The sequence below is a fragment of the Orcinus orca genome, chromosome 2 (assembly GCF_937001465.1).
Source record: "Orcinus orca chromosome 2, mOrcOrc1.1, whole genome shotgun sequence".
NCBI classification, from domain to species: Eukaryota; Metazoa; Chordata; class Mammalia; order Artiodactyla; family Delphinidae; genus Orcinus; species Orcinus orca.
The window spans coordinates 108,467,874-108,495,047 of NC_064560.1; the positions used below are offsets into that span (position 1 = coordinate 108,467,874).

General features: G+C 40.3%; 1 protein-coding gene across 1 annotated transcript in view; it reads right to left on the reverse strand.

Moving 5' to 3' along the window:
- The window catches only part of SLC27A2 (solute carrier family 27 member 2), a 60,242-nt gene that overhangs the window by 15,893 nt on the left and 17,175 nt on the right, over positions 1-27,174 (reverse strand). Inside the window, exons 2-5 of the mRNA XM_004281286.3 lie at positions 26,846-27,055; positions 23,085-23,243; positions 20,636-20,760; positions 2,482-2,676 (exon numbers count right to left, since the gene is read on the reverse strand). Coding sequence (XP_004281334.1) covers positions 2,482-2,676; positions 20,636-20,760; positions 23,085-23,243; positions 26,846-27,055 — 689 coding nt within the window. The remainder of the gene's footprint in view (positions 1-2,481; positions 2,677-20,635; positions 20,761-23,084; positions 23,244-26,845; positions 27,056-27,174) is intronic.

Genomic DNA, 27,174 nt, shown 5'->3' on the forward strand with positions numbered 1-27,174 from the left:
GATAGCTAGTGGGAAGCAGTCACATAGCACAGGGAGATCAGCTCAGTGCTTTGTGACCAGCTTGAAGGGTGGGATCGGGAGGGTGGGATAGAGGGAGACGCAGGAGGGAAGAGATATGAGGATATGTATTTATGTATAACTGATTCACTTTGTTATAAAGCAGAAACTAACACACAATTGTAAAGCAATTATACTCCAATAAAAATGTTATAAAAAAGTCTTGTTTAACCTTAATCCACTACTGTTAGATGTTTCGCATTCCAGGGACATGTTCTCCCATACGTTTAAGATTCAATGATATAATGGTATACTTTGTTTCATGCCCATGGCTATAAAATTATTAAAATTCCACCACATTTCATGTTACTATAATTCAAGGGCATAAGAATTTAAATTTAATTCAGTAAGAGCAATAAGTATACTATTTTCTATATTGGCAGCAAAATACAAATGTGACAGTGTTTAGATTTAATTATTAACCATGATTACTATGTCCATTTCAAATTTGTTTTCAAATCTGTATGATAAATTAACCAATCATATGCTTTGGTAGTAGCAGTTAACCATTAGAAACCAAATAGCATTCATAGTCAACAAATGTAGAACTTGTTTATTTGCAAGAATGTAAAAAAATTTGGGTTGGTAAGTAATGCTTTTTTACTCATCAAATGCAGGGTCATCGTCTTCCTTTTTTTCTAGTTAAAATATATGGTTTTGTTTAAAGTAGAAAAACTGACAATAAAACATGGCAATCAATGGATGAGAAGCAAAGAACTAGTAATATACAGCATCAATTTCTCGGGTCCTCAGGTTTAGTTTGAAATGAAAGTTTCCCTGCAACTCACGTTTTCTGAGGGTTAGTAGTGACAACATAGATAGCTTGCACCAGGCCTCAGCTCAGCTTTCTGCCCTCTCTTGTTGTGAACTGCATTTAGCCTGGGTATCCAAGGTTTGGGGTGGTTCAGGTTGGCCTGATGCTAACTAGAGAAGATTAACCCTCTCAGCAGCGATTCCAGTGGGGAGTAGGAAATTGATTCTCAGTCTGTAGTAGTGCTGCCCAGTAGAATTTTCTGTGATGATGGAAATGTCCTATAACTGTACTACTCAACGTGGTCATCACTAAACACATGTGGCTACTGAGCACTTGAAATGTGGCCAGGGTGAATGAAGAACTGATTAAAAGTTTACATAATTTAAATAGCTACATGTAGCTAGTGGCTACTGTATTGGATGGCGCAGGTGTGGAGCACAGTGGAGGGACATGTGTAGTGTAGGTTTAGCTGTTGTTAGAGAGGTTCCTTGGACTTGGGAATGCCTGGAGATCAGGCCAGAATACAAGGAATGGAACAGTAATAAACTTTACAACTAATAACTCTTCAAGGCTATTATATGACAGGCATTGGGTTATATCCTATTTAATGTAATCCTTTCAAGAACTCTCTTCCCTTATTACACTGAGTTTGGGCCAGGCACTAGGCTCTAAATTTTCTCTTTCTGTCTCTTTTATAGATTCTGAAGTTGAGGCCTAAGGAACACAAAGGGCATGACCTTGGGCTAGTCTGTGATGGTAGTGGAATTTGATCTCTTGGGCCAGATCTCTTATGCACATGGACTATTGTCCTCTGTACTTTGGTCAGTCCCCGGGGGCACAGGTTGCCTGGGAGCTCTGGTGTGGCTGTTTCATGCCCAGGCAGGATGAGCTGCCCAAGGCATAACCACAGTAATGACTGCTCAAGCAAGTGAAGGTTCAGCATTTGCTGAATATTTCTGGAATTTTGCAGAATAGGTGGTCATCTGGAAGACTGACTGCTCGAGCACAATAAAAGGCAAAGAGATTGTCTGGAGGTGAGGCAATAAAATGAGAGGGAAAAGAGAATGCTGTGAGAGCTGGCTTACACATAAGAAATATCTTTCTGGTGTAGTTACTAGGTGAAAACAAATGTTTACAAGATCCTACAACTCGGATGCACCCTGGTTATCTTGAAGGAGTGGTTCTTAACCCTGGCTGAACAGCTTTAAGAAAACACTGATGCCTGGGCCCCCCCTCAGAACAATTGAATCCAAAGCTCAGGGGGTGGGGGCCCTGCACCTATATGTATAAAAAATTCCCCTGGTGGTGGTAACGTACAGTGTGATGAAAGGGAAGTACCACATTTCACGGTGTATAGTAAACATACAGAACTGGTAACCTTCAGGTGTTTTAACAAATACAAGTATAAATGGCATTAGAAGACTTCACACAAGTTGCAGATGGCAAAGGCATAATGGGTTGTTATTAATAGAAATTAATATTTTAAAATTCGAGGACCCTGTCATTTTTAGGTCATTGTCACAGAGCCTGAGCAAAACCCCTCTTGGTGATATGAATGGGCCATGGCTCTGAGACTGCATGGGATTCTGATGATAACATCATCATGACGTAGCTTTTAAGAAATCTCCATGTGCTGAAAGCTGGCTGCCCTCATTTTTCAATGTACTTACTCTCAGTAGGTAGTTTACTCTTCCAACAGCACCGACTTTTCTCGTGTAATTCATAAATCCGATATTGCCTTCAGTGGAAGCATAGAACTCATAAATGTGAATGTCCCCAAATCTCTTGATGAATTCTCTCCACACATCTCCTCGCAAGCCATTTCCCAATGCCATTCTCACTTTATGGTCACGATCGTTTGGTTTCTGTAGCGGGACGAAGAAGAGACCAAGCTGAAACATCTTTGGAGCCTGTACTTACATATTAATAGTGGCCTTTACGTTTCTACATATTTATGTTGGTTATGAGCTGACCTTAGTGCATGCCTTTTCTGTCATCCACACATATTACACCTCCCCCCGCCTACCAACACTCACAGTATGGGCCGACAGTGGGAACTCTGATTTAATAGTTGAAAGGCTTGGATTTTCCCATTTTGTTTTTTTTTTTTTTTTTTTTTGAATTTTTAAAAAAATTTATTTTATTAAAGTATAGTTGATTTACAGTGTGGTAATTTCTGCTGTACAACAAAGTGTTTCAGTTATACATATATATACATTTTTATCATACTCTTTTCCATTATCGTTTATCAGAGGATATTGAATATAGTTCCCTGTGCTATACAGTAGGACCTTGTTCTTTATCCACTGTATATATTAATACTTTTAGTTGACACTTCTTCCCAGGTAAAATTCCTCAATGACTTTCCATTTTCTTATCTTCGCTTTCAAAGCCATACTAAATTTGGCTTCAGTGCCTCTCTTCAGGCTTAATTTCTTTTAGTCCTCTGCAGACAAACAGACCTACTCATCATTTCTTTTATATGTGCCTTGCTCCAGTTCTCTGCCCCTCAGATCAGGCAGACTTGAACCTCTTCACATCTATGTGTGCAGATCCATGCTGCTTCCTCCAGAAAAACTTCACTCAACCCAGAAGGAAATAATGGTAGAATTCCCCAGAATGGGGCACTCTACTTCTCTGGAACTCTCTCAAGGTCCTTTTTGCTTTCTACCTGGTTTCCTAATTGCACTGTGCATATCACAGGACTCCTAATTTACCATCTTCTTGAAAGCAGGCATTTTATCTTGTTCTATTTTATCTTAAGGATAGTAAGAATTTCTTAAATGTTTATTAAACATAAGATGAATAATAATAATCTTAAAAGATATTTTTCAGGGAAAAGCCTCTTGTTCACTAATCATTAAATTGAGGTATCCAGGTTGGAAGCCTCCTTTGTGAGATAATTTGTTGTTTTGACCGGGAGAAACCATTCCATCCCAGTTCCATCCCTGTTCAACCTCTTAGTTAAAATCTCCCTGGCCTGTAGCTCCAAAGGGCCAGATTAAATTCCCTGCTCCAACAGATATGGCCTAAGCTACTTACTACTCTTAGCCTTGGATTGCTCATTTCTAAAATGAGGGAAATAATATTCTTTGGCCTCAATTTCCCTGTCTGAAACAGGATCCCTAAACTTATTAGAAATCTGAAATATGCCCAATTTACATCTATCCCTAAGTATCTCATAATGGAAATGTTTATATTTTTACCATATTTGTTAGAAAACAAATGCTTTGGGAACCTGACCAGAGGAGAAAACAATTGCTAGTGTTTAAATTGTTTACCATAGGGTCTTTTTGAACACATAACAAAAAGGTAAGGTCCATTTCTCAAAGCCTTCCTGAATTTTCTAAGTACACTTAATCATCATTAAGCCTTAAATGATAAGCGAGATCAACGTGATTGCTGCAAAAACATGATAAATTACTTTTTTTTTTAAAGTTTTTAAATTTAATTTTTGAAAATTTAATGAAACCTTATTACATATTTTTATGAAAATCAAACTATCTGCAATTCTAGTATAACACGTCCATTTTGCTAATGTAGAGTTTGTATCACACTTCATGTATGCTATGTCTACACCTACATACACACAATTTGAAAAATAATATAAAAGTGTTCAGTATTGTAAAATGTTCCTCAGCTACTATGTTCAACTGTTTGAAATTTTACTTTAATTTGTGAGTATCTCTGGTGTCCTGAGAGAAGCAAGAAAATGGATACTTGGCACTAGGGAAGATACTTCATTAGGCCAAAAGCTATTGCATTCACAATGAGAGGAAGAATTTGACAAGTTAATTATTTTGTCTTTTCTCTTATCTGTCTCTGCTACTCAAATCCTCCCCACATTCCAAAGCAAGTTCTTTCTCCTATGTCAACCGCACCATAAACTGTATTCCATGGTATTTGTATTCAGTTGGCTTTTGTATTGTGGACGTAGGGCAAAAGATGTGGAGAATTACTTCCTTGGGGACTAAATGGTGTTATTTCCAGGAATGGATGTTTATGAGTCACAATTGTGCCAGCAATATGCACTGGATTCCAAGTATCAGAGGTGCCTGTGTGTTATTTAATAAGTTCATTTTAGGTATGTTTGTGACATGTGGGGTCCAGGGCAGGGCTCTTCCACCTGGGTCTCAGGTACTGGTTCCAGAAAGTTCACAGAATTGTTATTGCTAGATTGCTGCTTCTAAAAGCCTTTTATAACTGTGGCTTAAAGCCCCAAACCCCCAGTTCTCTTCTAGTCTTCCAATGCCGCTGGTAAACATAAAGTTTTCTTAGAGTAGAGGTTTTTAATCTTTTGGGTCCCACTGTCCATTCCATCTTAAAAAACCTGTCAGATTGAAATTTTTTTTTTTTTTTTTTTTTTTTTTTTTGGAGCAGAGAAAGATTTATTGCAGGGCCATGCAGGGAGAAAGGGTGGCTCATAACCAAAAAGCCCTGAACTCCTGGAAGGGTTTCAGCAAAGCACTTTTAAAGGCAAGGTGAGGGAGAGGTGTGGTTAGTTGTTGCAAACTTCTTGGTGTCCGATCCTTTGTTCTAGCAGCTGTCCACTTAGGTCAGGTCAGGATGATCAGTCAAGTGGTATCTTCCCAGGCGCATCACAACTGGAGACCATGGGTTTTAAAAGCCGTGATCTAGTTATTTTCAGTCTGTATGTGTCTCTAGGTCTGAAGTGGGTCTCTTGTAGACAGCAAATATATGGGTCTTGTTTTTGTATCCATTCAGCCAATCTGTGTCTTTTGGTGGGAGCATTTAGTCCATTTACATTTAAGGTAATTATCGATATGTGTGTTCCCATTCCCATTTTCTTAATTGTTTGGGGTTTGTTATTGTAGGTCTTTTCCTTCTTTTGTGTTTCTTGCCTAGAGAAGTTCCTTTAGCAGTTGTTGTAGAGCTGGTTTGGTGGTGCTGAACTCTCTCAGCTTTTGCTTGTCTGTAAAGGTTTTAATTTCTCCATCAAATCTGAATGAGATCCTTGCTGGGTAGAGTAATCTTGGTTGCAGGTTTTTCTCCTTCAACACTTTCAATATGTCCTGCCACTCCCTTCTGGCTTGCAGAGTTTCTGCTGAAAGATCAGCTGTTAACCTTATGGGGATTCCCTTGTGTGTTATTTGTTGTTTTTCCCTTGCTGCTTTTAATATGTTTTCTTTGTATTTAATTTTTGACAGTTTGATTAATATGTGTCTTGGCGTATTTCTCCTTGGATTTATCCTGTATGGGACTCTCTGTGCTTCCTGGACTTGATTATTTCCTTTCCCATATTAGGGAAGTTTTCAACTATAATCTCTTCAAATATTTTCTCAGTCCCTTTCTTTTTCTCTTCTTCTTCTGGAACCCCTATAATTCGAATGTTGGTGCGTTTAATGTTGTCCCAGAGGTCTCTGAGACTGTCCTCAGTTCTTTTCATTCTTTTTTCTTTATTCTGCTCTGCAGTAGTTATTTCCACTATTTTATCTTCCAGGTCACTTATCCGTTCTTCTGCCTCAGTTATTCTGCTATTGATCCCATCTAGAGTACTTTTAATTTCATTTATTGTGTTGTTCATCGTTGCCTGTTTCATCTTTAGTTCTTCTAGGTCCTTGTTAACTGATTCTTGCATTTTGTCCATTCTATCTCCAAGATTTCGGATCAACCTTACTATCATTATTCTGAATTCTTTTTCAGGTAGGCTGCCTATTTCCTCTTCATTTGTTAGGTCTGGTGGGTTTTTATCTTGCTCCTTCATCTGCTGTGTGTTTCTCTGTCTTTTCATTTTGCTTATCTTACTGTGTTTGTGGTCTCCTTTTTTGCAGGCTGAAGGTTCGTAGTTCCTGTTGTTTTTTGTGTCTGTCCCCAGTGGCTAAGGTTGGTTCAGTGGGTTGTGTCGGCTTCCTGGTGGAGGGTACTAGTGCCTGTGTTCTGGTGGATGAGGCTGGATCTTGTCTTTCTGGTGGGCAGGTCCACGTCTGGTGGTGTGTTTTGGGGTGTCTGTAGACTTATTATGATTTTGGGCAGCCTCTCTGCTAATGGGTGGGGTTGTGTTCCTGTCTTGCTAGTTGTTTGGCATAGGATGTCCAGCACTGTAGCTTGCTGGTCGTTGAGTGAAGCTGGGTGCTGGCGTTGAGATGGAGATCTCTCGGAGATTTTTGCTGTTTGATATTATGTGCAGCTGGGAGGCCTCTTGTGGACCAGTGTCCTGAAGTTGGCTCTCCCACCTCAGAGGCACAGCACTGACTCCTGGCTGCAGCACCAAGAGCCTTTCATCCACAGGGCTCCTTAATTTGGGATGATTCGTTGACTATTCAGGTATTCCACAGATGCAGGGTATATCAAGTTGATTGTGGAGCTTTAATCCGCTGCTTCTGAGGCTGCTGGGAGAGATTTCCCTTTCTCTTCTTTGTTCTCACAGCTCCCAGGGGCTCAGCTTTGGATTTGGCCCCGCCTGTGCGTGTAGGTCGCCGGAGGGCGTCTGTTCTTTGCTCAGACAGGACGGGGTTAAAGGAGCCGCTGATTCGGAGGCTCTGGCTCACTCAGGCCGGGGGGTAGGGAGGGTCACGGAGTGTGGGGCGGGCCTGCAGCGGCAGAGGCCGGCGTGACGTTGCAGCCTGAGGCGCGCCGTGCGATCTCCCGGGCGAGTTGTCCCTGGATCCCGGGACCCTGGCAGTGGCGGGCTGCACAGGCTCCCCGGAAGGGCGTGTGGCTAGTGACCTGTGTTCGCACACAGGCCTCCTGGTGGCGGCAGCAGCGGCCTTAGCGTCTCATGTCTGTCTCTGGGCTCCGCACTTTTAGCCGCGGCTCGCGCCCGTCCCTGGAGCTCTCTCAAGCAGCGTTCTTAATCCCCTCTCCTCGTGCACCAGGAAACAAAGAGGGACGTAAAAGTCTCTTGCCTCTTCGGCAGGTCCAGACTTTTCCCCGGCCTCTCTCCCGGCTAGCCGCGGTGCACTAACGCCCTGCAGGCTGTGTTCACGCCGCCAACCTCAGTCCTCTCCCGGCGCTCCGACAAAAGCCGGAGCCTCAGCTCCCAGTCCCGCCCGCCCCGGCGGGCGAGCAGAAAAGCCTCTCGGCTGGTGAGTTCCGGTCGGCCCGATCCTCTGCGCTGGAATCTGTCCGCTTTGCCCTCCGCACCCCTGTTGCTGTGCTCTCCTCCGCGGCTCCCAAGCTCCCCCACTCCGCCTCCCGAAGTCTCCACCCGCGAAGGGGCTTCCTAGTGTGTGGACACTTTTCCTCCTTCACAGCTCTCTCCCGCTGGTGCAGGACCCGTCCCTATCCTTTTGTCTCTGTTTAGTTTTTTCTTTTGCCCTAACCAGGTACGTGGGGGGTTCCTTGCCTTTTGGGAGGTCTGAGGTCTTCTGCCAGCGTTCAGTAGGTGCTCCGTAGGAGTTGTTCCACGCGTAGATGTATTTCTGGTGTATCTGTGGGGAGGAAGGTGATCTCCGCCGATTTTCCCATTTTGATTTGTCACTTGACAGAACTAAGTGATGCCAGCATTTAACCCACATCCAATCTAAAGCTTAAGTCATGTGTTGATTGTTTTCTTGATGAGGCTGGTGGATCTCAGTGAATTGCCAGAAAGGAAAGGCCCCATGGGAGAGGTCTGTCAGAGACTGACACAATCTGAAGTGATAATCTTCACTTGACTGTGACGAAGAAAATGGGAACACAGTCCAGGCAAAAAGAGAGAATCATTTTCTACAGTCATTCAAGAGAATTCATGTGAGGGCCTGGCGGGACTGGGGAGAAGACTCTTGATCATGCGTTCGTCTAACAGATAGACCCAGTGGTCACAAGAGCAGGTAGAGCTGAACCAGCACAATGAAACTGTTTTGATGGGATGGGAAGGGGAAGAGAGAGAGGAAGCTGGCTCCCAGTTGCCTGAGGTGGCCTGGGAGGAATATGCTTTGCTATAAATAAAAATCACAAAGGAAAGGCTGTTTTGGGTATAAGAACTGAAAGCAGAGCTTGTATGAGCAAGAGAGGGGGATGAGGGCTGGTCTGCTTTCCATTTATGAGGCCCTACAAATATGTCCAAACCTTGGGTAATTTTAATGATATTTTATATTAATAAGGCATTTGATGTGATGTCAGGAGATCACAGCCTGGAGGGAGGGACAGGTAAATAAGTATAATTTTAACTTGCAAAATCTGTAACTTGATGACGTCTACTCTAACAGAAAATAGGACGGAGTGGGGTAGAAGTACCAGGTAACTAGGATTCTCCTCTCCTATCAAATGTGAATTTCTTTGACTGAACAGCAACTTGCTTAAAAGAGCAAATGTTCTAAGGAGTATTTTGTACCTTATTTCCTACTCTGTGACATCACTGTGAAGTGATTTTGGAATACGAGATCCTTTTTGAAAAAAAACGTTTGCAGAGAGAGGCTGGCAGTTCTCTGACAAGGGGTGGACCTTTGATATGGCAGTTAGAAACCAAACCAAACAAACCTTGAATTGGTTTCCAAGTGAGAGAAGCCAAGGAGCCCGTGGAGCAGCATGTATGCATTTAATTTTTAAGTAGCTCCTTGGTCAAACCTCAGGTGGTGAGGTTCTTTCAGGAGTCCTAACCAGAGAGGTGGATGATACCTTTCACTAGTTAAAACTGGGCCCCTTGTGCCGTCTTTTTGAGGAGGAAATGTGTAGAGAGAGAGAGACTAGGTGTGTTGTCCCAATGTTTCTTAACCAGGGTGTTGAGGAGACTTACCTGAGAAGCCTTCTGAACCTGCATGAACTTATTTGTTCTGGCTGAGTGGGAACCTATTCTCTTCATCAGCTCTATCGGTCCCTAAGTCACTGAATCGATTCCCTTTTCTAATTATCAAGTACTTTTAAGTCAGGAGACTATATATCTGGTTTGCCAGGGCCGATCCTAGTTTACACCTGTTGTCCTGATGTGCTTATTAATGACACTCCTTTAATTCTCAAATGTCCCTGTTTGGATAGTGTTTTTCTGTTGGTTTTTTTTGTGTGTGTGGTAGGTGGGCCTCTCACTGTTGTGGCCTCTCCCGTTGCGGAGCACAAGCTCCGGACGCGCAGGCTCAGCGGCCATGGCTCACGGGCCCAGCCGCTCCGCGGCATGTGGGATCTTCCTGGACTGGGGCATGAACCCATGTCCCCTGCATCGGCAGGCAGACTCTCAACCACTGTGCCACCAGGGAAGCCCCCTGGATAGTGGTTTATAGGGTCATCCTGTCCATAAGGTACTACTCTCCTCAGCAAGGATTGTCAGCTTTCCAGAGGCTACCCTTGCCCGCCACACTGCTGTCCCTCACTGCCACTCTGAGAATAAACCATCACAAATATTTGTGGAATACTTACTTTTGCTTGAAAATAATCACCTGACCTGGGGTTGACTTGGTCCCAGGCCTGCGTGAGAAGCTCCAAAGTAGCATTCCAGTGTGTAGACCGGAGACCTTACTTCTTCTATATGCAGCCCACAATCACCCTCTTAGTTCATTTCCTTGTCTAATGGGTGGTGAACATTTATCTCTCCCATTAGACTGTAAGCTCCTTTGAGGCCTAATCTCTCTCTCTATCATCCACCGTGCCTGGACCTGTGCTTTGCATATAGTGCAATTCCTGCAGTAAAAGAAGAAATAACCTCCACCAGGAAACCCTCAACTTCCTTGTTCAAACAGTTAATGGCCGGGACATCAGCACCAGGGCAGGGTTTACGGTGCAGCAGGCAGCAGTGCTCTGGAGATGTGGGAAGCGGGCCAGCCTCAGAGGTGCAGCTGTCACCTGCGGGTGCCAGGTAGCTGGGCTCACAGTCACAGTGCCATCAGCTTAGTTTTCATCATAAACTGAGGGATCTTATTACACCAGCAGAAGGGATTAAGGCTGTAGGCTAGAAATGTTTGTGGACACAAACCAAGAGGCCCTGGAGGCTTCAGAGATGTCTGGTTCTCATCTAAGCTTTTGCTCACCAGGGCCTGAGAGTACTGGTGTTTCTCCAAAAGAAGAAACAGTATTTCCTCACCACCAAAGCCACTTCCCAAAGGTCAAGGGTCACCTCATTTTTCTTTAACAAAGATCGAACATTCTATTCTACATTAGAGGTGAGGTGCAACATGCAGACACACCTGGGGGATTTTAATCCACCATGGATTGAATAACTGATGAAGGGTGAGAGATCAGGGTGTCCAGAGAGGGTGCGGGGCACCAGGTAATCAGAGGAAGCAGAAGAATTTTACTGAGGGCTTTGCTATGCACCAGGCAATTGCCCCGCATTATCTTAAGGTTCTAAGGAGCCCTACTGAAATGTGAGAGGTAATCAAGTATTTGCCTCATATTACAATTGAGGAAACGGAGCTTTGAGAAGTTTAAAATAATTTGCCCAAGATCACACAGGTAGAAACACAGTTGTCCCCAAATTCAAATCCAAATCTACGTGACTTTGGAGAGCACTCCTTTCCTTAGTCAAAAAAAAAGCGACACACACACAGAGTTTAAGAACCAAATAGTACTGAAAGACTTACATGAAGAAATGTTATTCCACTTATCTGTCCTCATCCTTTGCCTTCAGCCTACCACCCAGAGGCAGACATGTTTAACCCCTGTAGCTGTTTCTTCTCACCTGCATATTTCTAAATTAAATGCTTTTACCACTATCTTTTGATTAATCACTTTAGACATTACTTAATGATTTCCTATTGTGCTGGATGGGGATTAAGCTCTCTCCCAATTTTTCGATATCACAATTTTTGGTTAAATCAATATTCAGTGCTCACATTACTTTGCCCCTAATCCACCACTGATGAACTAAGTATAATATACTATGAACAAATTCTTGAACAAATGTTTGTTTTTCCTGGGATTAATTTCCTCCCTGTCCCTTTGCTTCATTTTCTTAGTTTCTGTTTGTAGTTCTTTCCTTACCCTCCAAAAGCATCTAAATACAATGTTCCTCCTTCTATCAGATGATATAATTTCCTTTATTCCATTTTTCTTCCTTTTATCCTTTTGCTCCAATCTGGATGAGTTGTTTTCCAGGCCTGGGGATACCCTTTGCCTCTATTTCCTGGATCTTGTATCTTCCTTTTTCTTTTTTTACTCTCCTATTTGGGTGGAATACTTTCTATAGGAACTTCCTAAAGGAGGATATACAGGAGGTAAGATTTTTTTTAGACTTTGAATGTCTGAAAATATTCTTATTTTATACTTGATTGATAATTTGGTTGGATATGAAATTCTGTATAGGTAATAGTGTTTACTTAGAATTTTGAAGGCACTGCTCCCTGTAGCTACCAGCTTGAGTGTTTCTGTTGGCAAGTCAACTGTTATTCTTATAGAATCTTCTCTGTTTCTCTTTTTTCTAAATAGGCAATCATTTTAATCAATTAAATAATTTTATTTTTGGCTGCGTGGGGTCTTCATTGCTGCATGCAGGCTTCTTCTAGTTGTGGCAAGTGGGGGCTACTCTTTATTGCGGTGCGTGGGCTTCTCAGTGTGGTGGCTTCTCCTGTTGTGGAGCACGGGCTCTAGGCACATGGGCTTCAGTAGTTGTGGCCCGTGGACTCAGTAGTTGTGGCTCGTGGGCTCTAGAGCGCAGGCTCAGTAGTTGTGGTGCACGGGCTTGGTTGCTCCGCGGCATGTGGGATCTTCCGGGACCTGGGATTGAACCCGTGTCCCCTGCACTGGCAGGTGGATTCTTAACCACTGTGCCACCAGGGAAGTCCCTCTCTCTCTTTTTTTGATAGTCTTAAATATCATCATAGTATATTTTAAGAATTAAAAAAAAATTCCACTCATTTTATTAGGTACTCAATTAGCCCTTTCAATCTGTCTTTCAGTTTTGGGAAGTTTTATTGTATTATTTCTTTAATAATTTCCTCTCCATTTTCACTATCCTTTTCCCTATTTCCTATTAATCAGATATTGGATATTTTGGATTGATCCTCTAATTTTTTTATTTTGTCTCTTCTCATGTCCATCACTTTGTCTTTCCTCCAATTTTCTGTAAGATTTCTCAACTTTATCTTCCAAACTTTCTATGGATTAAGTAATTTTTAAATCGTATTTTTATCTTTCAGGAGGTCTTACTCTGTTTTGTTTTTTGATAGCATACTATTTTTGTTTAATGGGTATAAAATCTCTAATATTTCTAAGAATATTATTATTGATTTCTGGAAGTCTTCTCCTGCTCTTTGAGTTGATGCTGCTTTTTCTTCTTTTTAGAAAATGATCTTTCCTGTTGGAGGCTTTCCTTTGGTATCTGTTCATATTTAGAAGTAAAGCAACAAAAAGATGTTTGAGCCATTTTGTGTGGTAGGTAGGGGCTGTTGCCAGGTTGGCTGCACTGTCTGGTAATGGGGCAGTGAGCCAATGTCCAGTTTCTTTTCTGAGAATGTTTAGTTCTTCTGAAGCATAACCCTCCTCTGCTCTCTTGCCTGCAAGCATAAACTGACTACTGGAGTTCTGGAAGCTGGGCAGGGGAAGGGAGCTGGGGTATCCCTGGTCAGTAAGTAAACAGTTACTCAATCTCTGCTCTCAGTGCCTCACCGCTGCCCTCCTCTGCTCTTGGGATCCTTGAGTTCAAAGCTTCTCTAGCTCTTCTCCAGAGAATAAGCCTCCTGTCTCCTACAGAAGTGGGATATGGGAGCAGTAGGTATAGCTGTTTCATACACAGACTTTCAAAAATTCTCCTGTTTTCAAGCCTGGTACCTCATCCAAACTTCAGTTGTATTTGGTACCTCCAATTTCTCAGGCTTTAGGGAGTCAATCAGCTTCCTTCTTGTTGGTAATTGCCTCTCAAGTTTCACCCCTCTCAGCCCTGCTATGGCAATGACCTTCATCTTTCAGATCTCTGTACTATGTAGTTCCTGGTTGCAATGTCTCTTAGTTTCTAGGATGATAGAGCTTGTGTGGCTTTTTCTCGTCCTCCTCGTTTTGGGGAAGACTTCCAAGGGGTGAAAGGGCAGAAGCTGTTCACCACCTTAGAAAAATTCCTCAGTCCATGTCCTTAACAACTAATATGCTATACTTCTGCTTGACTCCCTGAGGAGAAAAGAAAGCACCCATTGACAGGAGTAAAAGGGTGAAATTCAACCTCTTCGTTTTACAGAAGAGGGCTTTCTGTGTCTAGTGTATCTTCCCACTGTACCCAAAGGGATTGTCTTTAAAAACCACCTCCCACATCACTCTCAGGCCGTTTTGTGGTGCATCATCACATTCACACTTGAGTCTCAGAACAGTAAAACTCTTGTTACCTGGCCCAGCCAATCAGTCTCGCCTCCTGCCATGCTGCTTGCAGTTCCCAATATGGCAGGTGCTTTATTCCACTGCTCTGCCATGCTGTTCCAGCTAATCATTAGCCCTTCTTTCCCGGCATGGCTGGAAAACTTTTCTGCACCCTTCAAAACTCACCTCTCTGGCAAACCTACCCTGATTCTACCCTCTGTCCCTCTTTCCCCTGGTCTACCCCTGTCCTGGACAAACTGGCCACTCTCTACTCTGTGCTGCTACACACCCCTCCATTCTGTTTTCTTTTTTTTAAAGATTTTTTTGATGTGGACCATTTTTAAAGTCTTTATTGAATTTGTTAAAACATTGCTTCTGTTTTATGTTTTGGTTTTTTGGCCACGTGGCATGTGGGATCTTAGTTCCCCAACCAGGGATCAAACCCACATCCCCTGCATTGGAAGATGAAGTCTTAACCACTGGACCACCAGGGAAGTCCCCCCTCCATTCTGTTTTCTATCTGAATGGAGGTGGTGCGGAGACAGACATTTTAGGCTGGGAAAGAACCACAGAGGTTACCTAATTTTGGAGGGAAGACAGACAACATAAGGGAGGTGAGCTGAGTCTATTCAGCTATTTCAGGGTTCTGGTCTATCTTATTTCCCCTTCCAAACCCAAATTTTAAGATTTTTTGTTCCAGTTCTGTGAGAGATGCCATTGGTAATTTGATAGAGATTACATAGAATCTGTAGATTGCCTTCGATAGTAAAGTCATTTTGACAATATTGATTCTTCCAAACCAAGAACATGGTATATCCTTCCATCTGTTTGTGTCGTCTTCGATTTCTTTCATCAGTGTCTTACTATAGTTTTCAGAGTACAGGTCTTTTGTCTCCTTAGGTAGGTTTATTCCTAGGTATTTTATTCTTTTTGATGTGATGGTAAATAGGATTGTTTCTTGAATTTCTCTTTCTCATCTTTTGTTGTTAGTGTATAGAAATGCAACAGATTTCTGTGCATTAATTTTGTAACCAGCAACTTTACCAAATTCATTGATGAACTCTAGTAGTTTTCTGGTAGCATCTTTGGGATTTTCTATGTATAGAATCATGTCATCTGCAAAGAGTGACAGTTTAACTTCTTTTCCAATTTGGATTCCTTTTATTTCTTTTTCTTCTCTGATTGCTGGAGCTAGGACTTCCAACATTATGTTGAATAAAAGTGGTGAGAGTGGACATCCTTGTTTTGTACCTGATCTTAGAGGCAATGCTTTCAGCTTTTCACCGTTGAGTATGATGTTAGCTGTAGGTTTGTTGTATATGGCTTTTATTATGTTGAGGTAGGTTTCCTGTATGTCCACTTTCTGGAGAGTCTTTATCATAAAAGGGTGCTCAATTTTGTCAAAAGATTTTTCTGCATCTATTGAGATGATCATATGGTTTTTATTCTTCAATTTGTTGATGTGATGTATCACACTGATTGATTTCCTTGTATCCCTGGGATAAATTCCACTTGATCATGGTGTATGATCCTTTTAATGTATTGTTGGATTTGGATTGCTAGTATTTTGCTAAGGATTTTTGTGCTTATGTTCATCAGTGACTTTGGCCTGTAATTTTCTTTTTTTGTGGTATCTTTGTCTGGTTTTCATATCAGGGTGATGGTGGCCTCAGAATGAGTTTGGGAGTTTTCCTTCCTCTGCAATTTTTTGGAACAGTTTCAGATGCATAAGTGTTAGCTCTTCTCTAAATGTTTGATAGAACTTGCCTGTGAAGGCATCAGGTCCTGGACTTTTATTTGTTGGGAGTTTTAAAATCAATTTCAATTTCAGTACTTGTGATTGGTCTGTTTCATATTTTCTATTTCTTCCTGGTTCAGTCTTGGGAGATTGTACCTTTCTAAGAATTTGTCCATTTCTTCCAGATTGTCCATTTTATTGGCATACAGTTGCTTGTAGTAGTCTCTTATGATCCTTTCTATTTCTGTGGTGTCAGTTGTAACTTCTCCTTTTTCATTTCCAATTTTATTGATTTGAATCCTCTCCCTTTTTTTCTTGATGAGTCTGGCTAAAGGTTTATCAATTTTGTTTATCTTTTCAAAGAACCAGCTTTTAGTTTCATTGATCTTTGCTATCGTTTTCTTTCTTTATCTCTATTTCTGTTATTTCTGCTCTGATCTTTGATTTCTTTCCTTCTACTAACTTTAAGTTTTGTTTGTTCTTCTTTCTCTAGTTTCTTTAAGTGTAAAGTTAGGTTGTTTATTTGAGATGTTTCTTGTTTCCTGAGGTAAGATTGTATTGCTATAAACTTCCCTCTTAGAACCGCTTTTGCTGCATCCCATAGGTTTTGAATTGTTGTGCTTTCATTTTCATTTGTCTCTAGGTATTTTTTGATTTCTTCTTTGATTTCTTCAGTGATCCATTGATTGTTTAGTAGCATATTGTTTAGCCTCCAAACACAATTAAGTGTTTGTGTTTTTTACAGTTTTTTTTTCTTTGTAGTTTATTTCTAATCTATAGCATTGTGGCTGGAAAAGATGCTTGATATGATTTAAATTTTCTTAAATTTACCAAGGCTCACTTGGTGGCCCAGCACGTGGTCAGTCCTGGAGAACGATCCTTGTGCACTTGAGAAGAATGTGTATTCTGCTGCTTTGGGATAGAACTCTATAAATTTCAATTAAGTCCATCTGGTCCAATGTGTCATTTAAGGCCTGTGTTTTGTTATTGATTTTCTGTCTGGGTGATCTGTCCATTGATGAAAGTGGGGTGTTAAAGTTCCCCACAACTACTGTGTTAATTTCTCCCTTTATGGCTGTTAGTATTTGCCTTATATATTGAGGCGCTCCTATGTTGGGTCCACATATATTTAGACTTGTTATAACTTCTTCTTGGATTGATCTCTTGATCATTATCTAGTGACCTTCTTTGTCTCTTATAACAATCTTTTTTTAAAGTATATTTTGTCTGATATGAGTATTGCTACTCCCTCTTTCTTGTGATTTCCATTTGCATGGAATACCTTCTTTCATCCCTTCACTTTCAGTCTGTATATGTCTCTAGGTCTGAAGTGGGTCTTTTGTAGACAGCAAATATACAGGTCTTGTTTTTGTATCCATTCAGCCAGTCTGTGTCTTTTGGTTGGAGCATTTAATCCATTTACATGTAAGGTAATTATTGATATGTATGTTCCTATTGCCATTTTCTTAATTGTTTTGGGTTTGTTTTTGTAGGTCTTTTTTCTTCCCTTCCTCTTTAGTTCTCTTCTCTTATGGTTTGATGACCATCTTTAGTGTTGTGTTTATATCTATTGTAGTTTTTGGGTTTGCTGTTCCCATGAGGTTTTGATATAGCAGTCTATATATGTACAAGGTTGTTTTAAGTTGCTGGTCTCTTTCTCACCTAGAGGAGTTCCTTTAGCATTTGTTGCAAAGCTCGTCTGGTGGTGCTGAATTCTTCAGCTTTGGTTTGTTTGTAAAGCTTTTGATTTCTCCATCAAGTGTGAATGAGAGCCTGGCTGGGTAGACTATTCTTGGTTGTAGATTCTTCCCTTTCATCACTTTAAATATATCATGCCACTCCCTTCTGGTCTGCAGTGTTTCTGCTGAGAAATCAGCTGTTAACCTTATGGGAGTTCCCTTGTATGTTGTCATTTTTTCCTTGTTGCTTTTAATATTTTTTCTTTGTCTTTAATTTTTGTCAGTTTGATTACTATGTCTCTCGGCATGTTCCTCCTTGGGTTTATCCTGCCTGGGACTCTCTGTACCTCCTGGACTTGGGCGACTGTTTTGTATCCCATGTTAGGGAAGTTTTCAGCAGTTATCTCTTCAAATATTTTCTCAGGTCCTTTCTCTATCTCTTCTCCTTCTGGAACCCCTATAATGCAAATGTTGGTGCATTTAATGTCCCAGAGGTCTCTTAGGCTGTCTTCATTTCTTTTCTTTTTTTTCTTTATTCTGTTCCACAGCAGTGATTTCCACCATTCTGTCTTCCAGGTCACTTATCTGTTCTTCTGCCTCAGTTATTCTTGCTATTGATTCCTTCTAGTGTATTTTTCATTTCAGTTATTGTATTGTTCATCTCTGTTTGGTTGTTCTTTAGTTCATCTAGGTCTTTGTTAAATGTTTCTTGCATCTTCTTGATCCTTGCCTCCATTCTTCTGAGATCCTGGATCATCTTCACTATCATTATTCTGAATTCTTTTTCTGGAAGTTTGCCTATCTCCACTTCACTTAGTTGTTTTTCTGGGGTTTTATCTTGTTCATTCATCTGGGACATAATCCTCTGCCTTTTCATTTTGTTTAACTTTCTGTGATTGTGGTTTCCATTCCGCAGACTGCAAGATTGTCTGTATCCACTTCTGAGAAGTTCTTTTAATACAATCTTTCTTTAAGCTCCCTTTAAATTCATAGAACCTGGGTCTCCTATTGTGATTTTTTTAATTGTGGTAAAATACATACAACGTAAAATTTACTCTCAACTATTTTATCTGTACAGTTCAGTGGTATTAAATACATTCATAATGTTATGCAACCATCACAATCATCCATATCCATAACTCCTTTCATCTTGTAAAATGGAAACTCCATACCCATTAACCTCCCTATTCCCCCCTTCCCTGCAGCCCTAAGCAGCCACTATTCTACTTTCTGTCTCTATGATTTTGAATACTTTAAGTACCTCATATAAGTGGAATCATACACTGTTTTTCTTTTTGTGATTGGCTATTTCACTTAACATAATGTCCTCAAGATTCACCCCGTGCTATGGGAAAGGTCCTCACCCAGCTTACAGCTAATTATGACCCTCATAAATCTGTTGAATGTACCCCCTGAATCAGAATAATATGTGCTAAGCACAAACATCTTGGGGGAACACATTACTTCCCTCAAGTCAGTTATACATCTTTCAGGGGCAAGAATTTAGAGGTTCATTCAGCAAAATCTGTTGACACATAGGATGTGCCAGATACAGATCTCGGTGCTGGGGATCTGGCAATCAACAAAGCTCCTGGTGCATGGAGCTTTCATTTAACTGGAGGAGAAAGATAACAGTCATATGAACATGCACTGTGTCAGAAGTGACAGTGCCACGAAAAGCAGTAACCCACGAGATGCATGGTAAGGGGTAGGGTGGTATGTTTGAGAATTTGTAGGAGGGGTCTCTTTTATGAGGTGACATGTGGGCAGAGACTGAATGAAGTGAGGAGAGAAATAACTAAGGCAAGAGCATCTTATAATTCTTTATGTTACACTGCTTCTGTTACAGGCATACCTCGCTTTATTGTACTTTGCAGATACTGCATTATTTTTTTTTTACAAATTGAAGGTTTTTGGCAAACTGGCATTGTCAGATGATCGTTAACATTTTTAGTAATAAAGTATTTTAAAATTAAGGTATGTACACTGCATTTTAAAGATATAATGCTATTGCACACTTAACAAACTACGGTATAGTATAAACATAACTTTATGTGCACTGGGAAACCAAAAAATTCACGTGACTTGATTTATTGTGATATTTGCTTTACTGTGGTGGTCTGGAACTGAATCTGCAATATCTCTGAGGTAGGTTTTATATAAATTGAACATAACAGTTTCTTATAAATAGCAATTGATCAACTTAGTGATCCGTTGAGTTTGTTTTCTTATGATGAGTGAAAGGATTAAAGAAAGTAGAATCTTGTGAGTTTACTGCATTATATAGTCTAGTGGTTCTCATCTGGGGTTGATTTTGCCTGCCAGGGGACATCTGGCAATGTCTGAAGACATTTTGATTATCATGACCTGGGGGGATGGGGAGGGTACCACTGGCATGTCCTGGGTAAAGGCCAAAGATGCTACTATACATCCTATAGTGCATGGGATAAGTCCATACAGCAAAAAGTAAATTGGCCACAAATATTAGCAGTGCCACTGTTGAGAAACCTTCATCTGGTCCCCAGGCAGGCTGCCTTCTCTGATGAGAGCTGAGGGACTGGGCAGAAGGAACTCTTTCAAACAACCCCTTCAAGATATCTGGATATCTGCAAATAGGGCAGATCCAAAGCCCTTGGAGTTACTTACCTTTGGGACATCTGTTCTAAGCTTGGTAACAGATTTTGTCAGATGGTTTCAAAGCCATATGGGGGTTTATTCATTAAGCAACATTAAGTAAAAGTTTCCTGCATGCCTGTGGTATGAGAGGGCAGGGAGATAAGATGTGGTCCCTGCCATCGAAGATTTTACAGCCTAGGGAGGATGGGAGGCGTGAAGACAAACACCTGCAATCTGACAAGGGCCACAAAGGAGGAGTAAACAAATGAGGTAGGGGAAGGGAGCAATGACTTTTGTTGGGGTGACCCAAATAAGTTTAACATATGAGGTATCATTTGAACTGGGCTTTGACCGTGAGTAGGGTTTAAACAGGTAGAGAAAGAAGCAGAGGATATGCTAGGCAGAGGGTCAGATGTGAAAACAGGTACAAAGGTAGGGAATAATAATGTTATTACAGCAGCTGCCATCTGGTAAATCCCCTGTGGTAGGTGTGGTGCCAGGCTTTTTATCATGAAAAGTAACTGTTGTGTAAACTGAAAACCGATATATGAGAAGCAGCTGAAACCTAGCATGACCCAAAGTGACTTGAATTCCCATCTTATGCATTTCGAAAAGATAATGAAACATGGGGAGTGTTACCTGGGGAGAGTTGCATAAATACCGAAGCAGTTCACCGATATACTGAATGACAGTGACGTTATATTTTCTGCAGTCATCCCAAAACTGACTGGCTGAAAATTTGGACCGCAAAACAACAGTAGCACCTACAGAGAAGGCATAGTAAGTATTAATAAAGAAATGCTACCAAAAAAGTCCCTAATTATATTTGTCACTTTTGAAATTTATAAATTTTAAAAAATTTATATATGAATTATATTCACAAACAAGTATTAGTTACCAATTATATTCAATGCAAAAAAATAAATAAGACACAGTTTTGTCCTATAGGAGCTTCCAATCTAATGGGGGAGAAGACACAAGTTTTTCTAAGAGTCAGTGTGCAATAAACACACCCTTAGTGAGGCCCTAAGGGTGCGTGTGTGTGTGTGTGTGTGTGTGTGTGTGTGTGTGTGTGTGTAGACTAATTCTGCTTGGGGGCAAGTGCTGAGAAAGGCATAGGATTTGAATTAGGTCTTGAGAAGTGAATATCGAGAAAGATGAGAGAATTCCTGGCGGAGGAAAAAGCATGAACATAAAGACAGGACAGTCCAGAAGGTTGGGGGATGGCCAAGACTCTGCTGGCCTGTGACTAGAGTGATGAAGGCTGGGTGGGTCAAGGGAGATGAACCTGGGGAAGCAGCTAGGGGTGCAATCCTGGAGAGTTTGTAAGTGCCAGGTGGAGGAGCCTTGACAGTTTTATAAGCGATGGAGAGCCAGAGTCTTCAGCAAGCAGGCGATATTCTTCTTTGATGGGTGATGTAGACAGAATAATGGTTCCCAAAGACATCCACATCCTAATCCCTAGAACCTGTGACTCTGCTACCTTACATGACAAAAGCGACTATGTGGATGTGATTAAATTAAGGATCTTGAAATGGGAAGATTATTTTGGATTGTCTGGGAGAGCCCAATGTAATGACAAGGGTGCTTATAAAGGGAAGTCAAGAAGATCAAGGGCAGAAGGAGAAAGGATGACAGAAACAAAAGATAGGAGTGAAATGCTTGAAGACGAAAGAAGGGGCTACAAGCCAAAGAATGCAGGCAGCCTCCAGACACTGGGAAAGGCAAGAAAATGGATTCTTCCCTAGAGCTTCCAGAAGAAATGCAGCCTTGTTGACATCTTGATTTTAGGACTTCTGACTTTCAAAACAGTAAGAGAATAAACCTGTGTTGTTTTAAACCACTAGGTTTGTGGTAATTTATTACAGTAGCAATAGGAAACTAATACGATGGGTAAAAACAATATATCTATCATATCCAATCTAACGATAGGTATGAAATATAGTAAAGTGAAATTTAAAAATGTCACAAATATTTTTCACGTTATTAGTTTATTTCTACTCCTAAATATACAAAAGTCCAATATTTTAGGAGAAATTTTAAAAAATACTATATTTTCTTTTTTAGCATATATCAATTGTGCTTAAGCAAATGTGTGAGTGATTGATTTGTCCCTACAAGAGCTTCAGAGTCACCCTGTTCTTGAAGGGCCCAACAATATGATCAGACCCAGGCATTTCTTGCTGATTTGGAGACTAGTACTGATGCTGGGCTAAGTGTTTTATAGCTGATCAGTAAGTTGATGAGGGAAAGGAGCAGAGGCTTGGAGAATCATATGTGTATTTGTATATGCATATGCATATATGCTACTATATATAATAAATAATTATTTAAAATAAAATGTCACATGGCAGAAAAAATTAAGGTTTTTAGCTTAGTTAGAAACTTAGACGTGGTTTCCTAGAAGAGGTGGATATTGGACTGAGACTTTATATACACAAAGGGCAGAAATCCTACTGACAGGAGAAAGGATGGCAATTCTAATTTAAATGGTAAAGTTTCAGAAGTAGAGAGAAGAGATGGAAAGCTATGTATTCTGACCAGAGCTGAGGACCTGCAGAAGTAGGGAAGAATAAAGTAGAATGGGACAACTGAATGAGAAGTTTAAATCAGATGCTAATGGAGATCAACATGCAGATTTCTGAAGACAGAAATGACATAGGAGAATTATTTATGGAATCAAAGGATCAAGTACCTTAACCTGGATAAAGACCTAAAATATTTTAAAGAAGTTTCCTCTTTGATATACTGAACAATTATAGCATTATATTACTAGACAAGCAGGCATGAGAAAATATAAATTCTTTTTATTTATTTATTTTGCCATGTGAGATCTTAGTTCTCCGACCAGGGATTGAACCCGGGCCCTTGGCATTGAAAGCATGGAGTCCTAACCAGTGGACCACCAGGGAATTCCCTATAAATTCTTTTGGATGCTTGCTATTGTGAGCCAAACAAGCTAGTTATCAACATGGAATTAAACACCGTTCTGGGCACACAGGAAAGTAGCAAATTTTGTATTACTTTTCCTTATGAGCACATTGAACGTGTACTGGGCTCCAACACCTTGTTGAGAGAAAAAGCTTACCAGTCAGGATACATCCATGTAAGCCAACCAAAAGCGCAGCACTGTGGTACAAGGGTAGGGTGGTATAGACTACATCATTCTCCGTTATCCCGCTGGTAGCAGCAAGGTTGGCTCCATACCAAGTGCGAAGGTGATTGATCATTGCAGCTTTCGGGAGACCTTTGTAAACACAAGAGAAGCCATGAGTGAACCAAGAGTGGTCATTCACAGACATGTGGTCTGGGAGAGAGACGTGGCTTAGGAAGATTCATCAGCTGGTGATTAGAGGATTGCATTCAGTTACACCAGAAGTTGGCAATTTTTTTCTGTAAAGAACCAGATGGTAAATGTTTTAGGCTTTGCAGGGTCATAGTCTCTATTGCAGCTACTCAACTCTGCTATTATAGCTGAAAGCAGCCACACACAAAAAGGAACAAACTTGGCTCTGTTGCCAGAAAAGTTTATTTACAAAACAGGTGGCGGGGCTGTTTGTGGCCCACAGGCCGTAGTTTGCTGATCTCTGAGTTAGATGGTTATTACAGTAGTAAGTTGAGAAAAAAGGAAAGAATGTCTATTGAATTTCTGCTCTGGTCTACCACCTTGCAAGGTATAGTTGATCCTTGAACAACAGGGGTTTGAATGGCTCGGGGCCACTTATATGAGGATTTTTTCAATAGTAAATATATCCATGAACGAAAAATTGCAGATACCTAGGAACCTATATGCAGGGCCTTCTATAAGGTATATGCATATCTTCAACTGTGTGGAGGGTCAGTACCCCTAACCTGCACATTGTTCAAGTGTCAACTGTATTTTCAAAATTTCATTTAATTCTCATAATTAATAAGTAGAATTATATTCTCTAATTTGCAGATGAGAAAGCTGAGATTCAGAAAGAGTAAATAGCCTATCCATCCTATCTCCTTCCTTCATAACCACTTTTATGAATTTCTTATGTACTGTTCTAGAGTTTCTTTATACAAATATAAGCTCATTTACTCATATGTTCTTGCCCTTTCCCCCATTTTAAAAAAAGCACACTTTTCTGCACTTGTCCCTGCTCCACTTAATGTATTTTGGAGTTCTGTCCATATTTGTATGTAGAACTTTCTCCTATTTTTTCATTCATTTACTCTCACTCTCAGCTGCATCAAGTCCTTTGTGTGTGTGTTATAATTTATTCATATTATTTTGCGATTTCAAATGACGCTGCAGTGAATAACCTGGTCCACATGGCACTGTGCACTATGAATGACGCTCCATCTGTAGGATAAATTTGCTGGTGTGAGACTGTTAGGTCAAAAGATATGTCTTTGTAATTTTGATAGACACTGCCACATTGCCTGTTATAAGGCAATTTATAAGGCATTTACTCTCCCATCAGTAATACCTGAGTGCACCTGTTTCCTCATAGCCCTTCCAAGGTATCCTTTCAAATGTTGGGATTTTTGCCAATCTAAAAGGTGAAAAATGGTATCTCAGTGTAGTTTTATTACACTAAATACATTTGCATTTTCTTAACTATAATTTATGTAAGTTTTTTGTAAGACTCAATTAAAAGAGTATGCTTATATTTTTTCCCATGGGAGTCAGTTCAGTTGGGAAGGGCATGAAGTCATTACCAAGGGGCTGGGGCTAGAGTTTAAGACCTGAGTGGGTAAACTGGCTTTGGGAAGAGGAAGGCAATTCTCTGTAGATTCAGATGCTTCAATATTTGATGGTACCTTAGCGGGATATTGCCTGAATAAAAGTAATTTGTTATAAGGCAAAGCAGTATGGCTGGCAAACTACCATCATCATAAACACAATTCACAATTCATGGTCTTTGTTGAAACAGAAGAAAGCATCAATAAATCAATTGTCTTCACCTTGGAAAAAAATTGTCCAGATAGTAAAAGCTCTGAATTATATTTAAAAAAAAGAACAAAAAGAAATGCACATCCTTTGCTGGTTTGAAGTACTTTCAGAAACTTTCCTAATTAAAATTTTTAATGAAGAAATAAGAATATCTGGTAACTATTATATAATTTTGTGCTACTGACTGCCTTTGAGGAACAAGGAAAACATTTTGTTCTCTGATTGCTTAAATGAATTCTTTTAATTAATGTTTGGAAGAGTAAGTTAACAAATATAATATTCAGAGAGAAGAAGAAAAGTAACATAAACATCAACCCAATTATATTCCAATTAAATCTAAATTCTGAATTATAGGATTAAAGACGGCTTATTCTCGTTTTCCCCTAAAATGGGTTTTATATTTGATGTCAAAACCTGCAATTGTGAAGAAGTGTCTTAATACTATATACTTACCTACAATAGTATTAAGACTAGAACACCCAGTCACTAACTAAAAGGGCTTGTTTTATCTCAATTATTTCCCAAACCAAAGTTTTCAGTTTAGTTTTACCATTCTATTAAAAATGAAGGTAAAATTTCCATATATTATCGTAGTGTCTGGATGTAGTGGAAGCATTTGGTTAACTGTGTCATCCTACCATTCTGTTGGCATGGCGATATATAACTTTTGACAAAACAGTGACAGACATTATGCTCTGGGAATCAGCTTTAATAGGTCATCCCCAGCCACCCCTCCTCATGAGGCTCAAAGGAACCGTTATCTATTGGTTGGCCAAAAAGTCCGTTCAGGTTTTCTGTACGGTCTTAACAGAATTTTACAAGGAGAATGCATGTTTGTATTACCTGCTTAAGTTAAAATTTTAACCAAAAGAGATAAATGATTCACATAGTCAACTTCCCAATATTAATAATTAGCATGCTGGGGATAGCTTCCTGCCCTCCTCTTAAATATATCACTCAGGCTTCATTTGATTACGTTTTGGTAACATTTCCCCTGGCCTAGAATAGGCAGACACCAAATAGCTGTTAAATGGATGAACTAGGAGGTGTTCTGGTAGAGTGGTCAGTTGCATGAGCTGTGGAGTCAGCCTTCCAAGGTGAATCCTGACACTTCTACTTCTGATCTTGGAAAGTTCTTAACCCCTCTAAGCATCGGTTTCTGAATCTGTAAAATAGGAATAAGAGTAGTACCCACCTGCAATTGTGGGTGGGAGTGATGGGAGAATTGTATGAACAAATGCCGTAAAGCTCCTAAAAGAGCACCTAGAACATCCTACCTCTAATATTGCCTGTTCCATGTAGCAGGGTTCCAGCAACACTGATAATTGGCAGTGTTTTCTCTTAGTGGCTTACAAAATAGTGGTGCAGCTTACACTGAAGGTGTAAGGAATCCTAGATTTGATGGAATACATTATTTTAGGCCCTCAGCTAAGAGCCATCCTACACCCACAGCACCAACAGCTCCAAGTCAGTCTTGCTTGGAAAGATAGTGGTCAAAATATTTGTATAAATATAACCCCATTATTGTTCTGCAGTCTTCTTTGGTGGTCCATTTATAATTGGTTATACATTATATATGGACTCTGGATATAATATAATCAAAATGCAGCAATCATTAAAAAAATTCCAACAACCTATTCAGTGCCAAATCTTATCCATCATCAAAACTATTTTTGTAGTTCTTGGTTAACCTCTTTATCTGTTCTATACAGCAAGTAGGGGGAGGTGTGCATAGCTTAGAGAAACCCAAATGGTTTCATATGCTATGAAACAAGATCAGTTCCCACAGGCAAAGAGCTAAATCCCCTGAAGTATTAGTTATCTGATTAGTTTTGCCGAAGAAAGAGAGCATTTGAAAATCTAACCTAACATTTAACACTTTCAGGATAGGTCCATTACTTGGAGAATCCTCTCTTTATTTTTACCTGTGGTTCCAGAAGTATAAATGTATAAGGCAGGAGTGGAAAAGGTCACTTCCGACCTCCAGGACTCTGGGATGGATTCAGTTGACACTTCATCCACTTTGTCTAAGAAAGAGTCGACCCCATCGGTGTTAGAACTTCTGCTCACGTAATAGATGGCCACACCATCTTTTTTCAGGCTTGGCAGCACCTCTTCAACAGCTTCGTGTAGTTCTTAATTTAATGAGACAAAAAATCCAAACAAACTAAATTAGTTCATTCAAGTCTATTAGTGCAATAAATTTTGCAGTGATTTTGTTTTCCCTAAACTTTGCTAAAACGTGTAGATATAG